The 9331-nt window shown below is 32.9% G+C and overlaps 1 protein-coding gene across 1 annotated transcript; it reads left to right on the forward strand.

Moving 5' to 3' along the window:
* The first annotated feature begins 6683 nt into the window (after positions 1 to 6683).
* On the forward strand, positions 6684 to 8236 carry LOC127116548 (heat stress transcription factor C-1). The gene is made up of 2 exons (XM_051047385.1): positions 6684 to 7085; positions 7213 to 8236. Exons 1-2 carry the CDS (start codon positions 6876 to 6878, stop codon positions 8035 to 8037), a joined length of 1035 nt encoding a protein of 344 aa, XP_050903342.1. The 5' UTR covers positions 6684 to 6875; the 3' UTR covers positions 8038 to 8236.
* Positions 8237 to 9331: the final 1095 nt, after the last annotated feature.

Genomic DNA, 9331 nt, shown 5'->3' on the forward strand with positions numbered 1-9331 from the left:
TATTCCACTTTATTTGTGGGATACCCTTATGGAGATGGATTCTGAATTACTTAATTTTAATGTGGAGATACATCCTAAATTATCTAGCTGATTTTAATGTATTGATTTCATCGATTTTAATGTGGACCTAATTACTTAATCGATTACGGCTATCTAATTAATTGTAAAACTTTGCCTTTAAATATGTGATCTTGGACCTCTCTTTGTTGCCCTACGGTATTACGGTATTATGGTCATGTCCCGCGAATGTGGGGATACCCTTAGCCAAGACCCTTCGATTAAATCATCATGTCCCTATAAAGTAAATCATAGTCCCTCGGATGTTGCCTTCGAATATATGATTTTGTCCCTCGATGACCCTTCGGTGTAGCTTACGGTTAAATGATGATCGTCCCCCCCGAATGCTAGGGTATCCTTACAAATGTTGCCTTCAATGACCAATCGATGACCCTACGATGACCCTTTTACGTCCAAAGGGTAAAACTACTTACTTCTCAATAGTAAGGACAGTTTTACCCTCATAAGGATAGGAAATGCCCATAAAGACCTTGGGTAGGTATAACTCTTAATTGCTTACTCACAATTTAAAAATACTTTTCACACTTCACAAATACTAGAAAATCACCACTTGGTATACATTCATACTAGAATCATTACTAAGTTATATTTTTCTAAACCATTTTCAAAACCAAACGAGATAACCACTTTGTATACATTCATACGAGAATCATTACAAAGTTAAATTCTCTTTTTCAAAACATTTTCTAAACAATTCACGAACACTTTTTTCAGACAAGAAAAATAATATAAGTGATCAAGCAATTAAGAGCCCATGGATAACCATGGATACAAAGGGTGCTAACACCTTCCCTTTGTATAATGTACCTCCCGAACCCAAAATCTAATTAAGGTCTTTCCTGTTCTTTTCCACCTTTCCTTATTGGATAAAAGAAAAGTCGGTGGCGACTCTTGCTATCCGCGACATTGCGATTAAAAGCAAAAACACCCCAAGTCAGTTCACCGTATGACACATATAAATGTCAATAAAGAATTTTAGTACAAAAATATTCTTTAGGGGGCAATATAAAAGATTAACATATTAACCTACTGTTAAAAGAAATTTTTTGTGGCGTTTTAAAAGCTCACGTTTATAAGTTATTGTATAGAACACCCATTCACTAATTTGAAATGATATCTAATTAATATGTAATTGTTGTTATAGGCGCATATTTTGTAATTATTAGCGTACTGAGATAATTTCATTAGGCTTAAGAGAATATAACCCAAAGGGAGGCAGGACAAGCCAAACATACTGGTGTTGGACGAGCACAAGGATAATAACATAAGCCTCCCAAAGGTGAGCCACTGGTTGCCTATGATTCGTAATAACTCGCCCATATTGTGCTTGTGCCATCTGAACTAGTTGATCACCCGTCTTCTTATTGAAACATGGGTAATGATGTACCCTAACGGGCACTAACTAAATGGGACAGTCAAAGAGGAAACTGTCCATCCACGATTCAATGAAGGGTAAAGCCCACTCTCTCCATGTTTCTTGATGATGGAGCCGAAATAAGCCACTTATGGTTCTTTGACACATACGCAAGGGGGCTATATAAATATCTCAATCTTAGGTTTAAGGATGAGATCCAATTCTCACCCAGAAAACAATACTAATAGCTTCTCACGTGTTATGAGCTAGCTCTAACCATTGTCAAAATACCCTAAACACCACAGACATCCCTATAAACACACGGCTATCCTCGTGTAATTTTTTATCAAGTACAATTAGCTTCCATAGTTGGCCCTGGTAAAAATGACATGTGCCAAACTCGTTACCATTCATTATCTACCTCAGTCATCTTCTCCAAAATGATGGCGAAACAAGGTGCAAATGTCACTGTAAACACCATCGCAGGAGGATTCGTTGGGGGTGAAGAATCCTGATCTTCCCACCAGAAGTATTCCATGAAATTTTTGACGGAGAGCATCATACCCGCCAGCCCCGGGGAAATTCAAAGAAGGAGTCAGAGTCTGAAATCACCTTTTTTGGTAGAGATGTCATCATAACAATTATCCCATGGTAATCATAGTGTGGTACGATAATTGGGACGTAAAGTGAGTTCTTATTGACCTAGAAAGCTCAATAGACATTATGTTCCACGAAACCTTTGAGAGACTTCAACTTGATCTGGATGACATCCGAAAGTTCCAAGGCTTCATGGTCGGTATCTCTGGAAAAGACATACATGTGAAATGGCCACATAACGCCCGAGACGAAGTTTTTGTTGGATGAAGATGCAAAGATATTCAAGGTCATATACTTTGTAGTATACACCTCATCACCATACAACATCATTGTGGGGCGAATAACCCTCAACCAAATAGGGGTTGTCCTATCTGATCTACATTTAAGAATGAAGTATCCACTACCTAATAGGTGAGTTGGGGTGGTCCAAGGAGGCTAATATATTTCCCAAGAACTTTATCAAAGTAGTCTCAAAATGAGAAGATAGGGGATAACTGCAACCACTATTCTATAACAAGGCATGCAGGGAGTGAATGCTACAAGTTTAGATCCCAAAATGGAGGCGGAGAAAGAAAAGTTCAACCCTCTATATGTATAGTTTAGTTAATGATCAGGCGATGGGGTATGTTCTCTTCCAAGAGAAAAAACAAAGTTAAGCAGTCAATCTACTTCGTCTGCAAAATGTTCAATGGCATTTAGTCTGGGTACCAGAAGATCGAGAGACTAGCCTTGGAGGTTGTGATAACTGTGAGGAAGCTCAGACCATACTTCTAAGGGCACCATGTCATGGTAAATACCAATTATCCTATTTACCAAGATTTGAAGAAGCCAGACCTCGCGAGAAGGATGGTGTCCTTGACAAAGTAGCTATTTGAGTACGATATCCAGTACATACCTTGACGGAGCATAAAATCGCAAGTGTTAGATAACTTTTAATAGGATTTTAGTTCCCTAGTAGGCGAGGACCCCCCCCCCCCCCCCCACACACACACACACATGAATATTATTAGTGGACAACGCCTCAAACTTTAAAAGAAGTGGTGCTAGAATAGTATTAGAGGGACCAAACTACCTCCTAATATAACAATCGTTTATGTTTGAGTTTAAATTCAGCAACAACTAAGTCGAATATGAAGCCCACATTGTTGGCATGTTCCTTGCCCTAGAAATGGGCGCTTTAAGAAACTCTAGTCGCCCCTAGTATAGAGACTCAAGAAGCAATTACTGTTGTGGTCGCCCATACCACCATTTGGATGGTGCTCATAATACGTTATCCATTGTTAGACGAACTCCCAACAGACGGACTGGAAGTAAATAATATCGAAAAACGTGCGGGGAAATACACCATGATGTCTAGGAAGCTCTATAAGATGGGAAAAGCCTCCCCATGCAGAGATGTCTAGGGGAGAGAGAAATACATGTGTTAAGTTATCGGTGAAGAATAATTTCAAATCCAACTGTTTGCTATGGTGTGAGAATAAAGACTCATTAGAAAGAATGATTTCTTCCTTGTAGAAGTGATCAATATCATCTCTTTCAGGGACACGTGGCCTAACATGTATTAGTGCAGTTGTCACTATAATAACACATGTTTAGATTGGGTGTCCCGTGTCTTAGGCGATGTGGATTGGTCAGACGACCCATGACTCACCATATAGTACCCTTTTGATTCATCGTATGGTCATCTTTAAGACACTTTTGAACTGATTGAGTTATGAGCTGTACTCTTTCAGGGCTCAATTAAAATTATTTCAATATATATATATATATATATATATATATATATATATATATATATATATATATATATATATATAGATATATATATATATATATATATATATATATATATATATATATATATATATATATATATATATATATATATATATATATATATATATATATATATATATATATATATATATATATATATATATATATATATATATTTTTGAAACATTCATTTTGTTTTTTAGTTCTTATCACTAAGAAACATGCCTCTCAAATATATTTAGCCAGATTTAATTTTAGTTTACACAAATGTCAGACGATAGTATTACATGCCAAATATGCATATTCTAATTAAATCTAAACTTTAAATTATTGTTATTTTGGCATCAGTGCCTGTCAGACGATAGGGATATTGCTGTCCCATATTTCTATGTATGGCTTACTTACACTACTATGGTGCTTCTGCTTGCCCATCATCAACATCTTCCTGTTTTAATATATTATTCCTACAATTTTTATTTTACTTTCACCACAAGGATGGTCACACACTATTAAAATAAATACATGCATTTAAGTGTTTAATTGAATACTACATATTTCTTAAATGGTGTCTTCATTTAATAAACAAGTTTACAGTGAAATAATTATAAAAAATAACTAAAAACTTAAACTATAAACTATTTAGAAATATTATAATTTTTAAATATAAATAATAAATTAGTTAGAAAATGATAATTATTTAATATATTATTTTTAAAATATAAATTTATAATTTATATGTCATAAATTGTTAACTCGCGAAATATAACTTTAAATTGATTTTATGAACTGTTTGTTTAGGTAGGCATGGAAATGGACGAGATATGAACGAATTTTGCCTCTCCGCATTTAAATTTGAATCTCACTTAATTAATTATTTTGTACTCTAAAATCAAACAAAAAAATAAATAATTAAACTCAAAATTCACTCTAAATGTGTTAAGAGTGTCCCTGGTCCATCTCATCTCTGCATCATAATTAATTTTTTTAAATTAAAAGCGTCAATTTCCTCTAAACCAATAATTTGTCTCAAACACTAATAAGTATTAGAAATGATAAATTAAAGCAATGGTAAAAAATCTATAACATGTATTTTAAATATTTCAAATAATAAATTATAAACCAAAATATCAATATAATAATTAATACTATAGATTATCAAAATAAAATATTTTAAATCATCAATGGACGAGTTCGGGGTGGGAACTAATTTCCTCATTATCTACCACGTATCCGTCTTTTAAAATCAGGAAAAATTCAAACGTTAAAGGGGATTTTTCCCGTCAAACTCGGGATAAATTCATGCATAAATATGAGAATAAACTTTTTGTTATCCTATTTATGTTTAAATATGTTAGTCCATTTGCTAGCAAGGTTTTAAATAATGATTGTGTCACTCTCTGATGGTACATAAGTTTTCTTAATTTCGATGTGGTCGTTGCAGTTAGGGTTGACAATGAATCAAACCAACTCAAATATAGTTTGAAATTTGATTTAAAAATCAAATCATTTAACTAAGTTCATAAACCAAATGAGTTGAATATGAGAAAAAGAACTAAGTTTGTTAACTAAATAAGCTGAACTTAACTATACATAGTTCGACTCGTTAGGTTCACGAGTCATCTCGATTATATATGATAATAATTATATTGTCTTTAAGAGTAAATTTAAAGATGTACTCCAAATCTTAACCTATATTTTTCTTTAATTGACAATTTATATTCTCAAGTAAACAAATATATATATATATATATATATATATATATATATATATATATATATATATATATAATGGGTCATAATGAGGGGAAAACATTCATATTGGGTCAAACACTTATTTAAAGGTCAAAGATTCACCCAAATAAGTGAGAGAGATACCACATATTCATCCAAAACCTTAAGGTGACAGATGTATGGATTCTCTCATTTATAAAGTGTTCAACCTCCACTTTTCTAAGCAATGTGAGACTTATAACTCACATTTATTTCTCAATATAACTCATTTATTTCTGAACAATCTCCCCATCAAGTGTGAATTCATCCATTATGTTTCCCTTTGCGCAACAGCTCTTTCATCCACATGCTTGTACCGCCGTCGAAAGACATCCTTATCTCGTCATAGGCACTTCAATGGAACACGCCGCCTGACCACCATGTCAGGAAGAATTTTGACACCTATCAGATATGATACCACTGTTAGGTCATCATGAGGGAGAAACATTCACATTGGGTCAAACACTCATTTAAAAGTCAAAGACTCACCCAAATAAATGAGAGAGACACCACATATTCATCAAAAATCTTAAGGTGATAGGTGCATGGATCCTCTCACTTATAAAGTGTTCAACCTCCACTTTTTTAAGCAATATGAGACTTTAAACTCACATTTGTTTCTCAATACAACTCATATATATATATATATATATATATATATATATATATATATATATATATATATATATATATATATATATATATATATATATATATATAAATATATTAAAAATTTCTAACATATATCTTTTATATTATTTTTAGAATTTATTTTAATTAAAAAACAATACTAATTTAAAATGTCAAGTATAACAAAAAAAAAAAAAAATATAGACTTTAAGAAAATAACTTCTAAATTTGTGAAGCAAGGAAACTAATATAACAAATAGAACAGTTATTCGTGAATAATAAATCAAATTTAAATTTTTTAAAAAAATTGTATCGAATCGAAAATTATCTTAACTTGATTAATTTTTAGCCTAATCACGGTATGAATTACTCATAACTTTTTATCATAAAAATAATTAATAATATATCAATATCAACATTTTCAATACAGTTTATTGCACTTGTGCTTTGACTTTAAAAAGAGTGCACTCCCAAGACTCAAACTTTAACCATCAGGCGAACCCCAAATTTACAAGCATCTTTATATATTCAGTGTTCCTCTCCTTCAAAAGAGAAAAACCTTCTCTCTCTATCTCTCTCTTCTCACTCCAATAGTTCAATAGAAAAGAGTAACCAATAAACCTATCTCTGTAATCGTGTGAGTTATTGTTCTTGTTCTTGTCTTTGTTAAATGGGGATGGAGCAGAACAACATGATCGCACCGTTCATTATGAAGACATACCACATGGTTAACGAACCAAACACCGATAACCTTATCAAGTGGGGTCCATCTAACAACAGTTTCATCGTCCTCGACCCCCTCGAATTCTCTCACTCCCTTCTCCCTCTTTTCTTCAAACACAACAACTTCTCTAGTTTCGTTCGTCAACTCAACACCTACGTAAGTAACAATCTTCAAAAACTAAAACAAACCCACTTCCCAAAATCACTTTTTTATTAATGGGTTTTCTTTATTTCTCGATTTTAAGTTTATGATATTTCTTGTTTTTTGTTTTGGTTTTGCTTAGGGTTTCAGAAAAGTTGACCCGGATCGTTGGGAATTTGCGAATGAGTGGTTTCTAAGAGGACAAAAGCACTTATTGAAGAACATAGTTAGGAAAAAGCACGTTGGTGGAGTTGGAAATGGAAGGAATAATAATAATAATAATAATTGTTATTTTAATGAGGTGAAGTTTGAGGATTTTGAAGAAGATGAAGCTATGGTAACAGAAATAATGAAGCTAAAAGAAGAACAAAGAAATTTAGATCAAGAGCTTCAAGGGATGAACAAAAGATTAGAAACGACAGAGAAACGACCACAACAAATGATGGCTTTTCTTTGCAATGTCGTTGAAGATCCTCAAATCCTGTCTAGAATACTCAACCAGAGAGAGAAGCAGATAGTTCTTGATAAGAAAAAAAGACGGATGATATCTCCGGTGATGACGGTGCCGGTGGCGGATACCTCGACTTCCTCAGACTCATCCGGCATGGCGGTGGGGAATTCTATGAAGACAGAGTTTGAGGAAGACGAGGTAACTGTTGCTAATAATATGATGTCTTCTTCGCCGGAGACAGGTTTTGAAATTGATTATTTCCACCGTGCGCCGCCGCGGGAGGTGACGCCGGTAGGAGGTTGGTGGGGACAGACGGAGATTGGACAAATGGGGTATGGGTATGATTGCAAAGTTTCTCCGACGACGTTGACGGCAGTGACTCCGGCTGCACCGTTTATGAGGGGTGAGAATAGTGGCGATGGTAAAATGGGGGGTGTGGAAGTTTTCAGTGAAATGGCGGCAGAGAATAGTTCGTTGCCACCTTATCCTTTTTCTTTGTTGGATGGTAGCTTTTAGATTATGGATTTATCTTTTTTTTGTATTATTACAAATCTCCTTTTATTTTATTTTTTAAAATTTATGTTCCTTTTCTTTGTTATACAATACTCTTTGTTCTCTCTTTTTATTATTATTCTCAATTGTTTGTAAAGAGAAAAACAATAAGTCAAAATGAGATACGGAAAGAAGAAATCATTAGAAGTATTTTTTTAGTTGATTTATTTGAGTTTAATAGCTTGTTTTGATGTATATTTGTGTTATAAATTACAAATAAATTATTTATCTAAACATGTCTTTGATAAGTATCTTGCAATGATACAATCATGTGTTTTCGACTATTTAAGAAAGATGAAACAATCTTGTTTTAAATGTATAAATAAAAATTAAATATGTTTTTTCTTATTTATCTTATTAAAATTAGATGACTCGTATTGTATAACTAACTCAATTAGTTACTTTCTAGATTTAAAAACTTTGTATAAGATATTTATTTGGTGTGCAAGTAATTGTTATAAATAACTGTATATGTTTCAATAATATTACTATAATTTTTATTTATTTTTATTTATATAATCTTATTGAAAATCTTATTCTTTTCTCTCAATCTCTTCTCTCTCAAATTGTTTTTCTCAATAAATTGATTATAGAGCAACAACAATCCTAAATATTCAAGTGGTTACAAGTTAATTCGATCACGATAGATCATAGAAACTTTAGAACATATGTATCAATTCTTTATATAAATAATTGAAATAAATGGGTGGCTTAGATGGAGGATTTTTTAGTGCACAAAGTGTTTGTGAGATTGTGGAAACAGTTTTGGAAACTTTGCATGAAGATGTAAGCGGAGCACAAAGAAAATCATTCAAAAAAGATAAGAAACGAGATTGCAATGTCTTATTTCTAATCCATTTAAGTGTGGACTCAAAGGTCTTTGAAAAGATCTCTATTGAAACTAGTTTAAAGGCCGCATGGGATAAATTGAAAATGTACTTTGGTGATGGTGCCAAAGTAAAAAAAGGTAAAGTTGTAATCATGGAGCACTATAAAAAATTGTAATTAGTCACATAATTTTCATGTCACAACCATTAATTAATAACATGGAAAATCACACGGCAGTAGCACTTGTGATAACTTTTTTACCACGTGAAAATCACGTCGCAAATTTGTCACGTGATATTCACGCCACTAATATGTACATAGGGATAGGTGCAAAAACCACCACCACCACCACCATTTCTTAAAACCTTCACCACCACCATCTCTTTTCAATCATTCAAACCACTATTTTATATTCAAACACCAATCATCA

The sequence above is a fragment of the Lathyrus oleraceus genome, chromosome 1 (genome assembly GCF_024323335.1).
Source record: "Lathyrus oleraceus cultivar Zhongwan6 chromosome 1, CAAS_Psat_ZW6_1.0, whole genome shotgun sequence".
NCBI classification, from domain to species: Eukaryota; Viridiplantae; Streptophyta; class Magnoliopsida; order Fabales; family Fabaceae; genus Lathyrus; species Lathyrus oleraceus.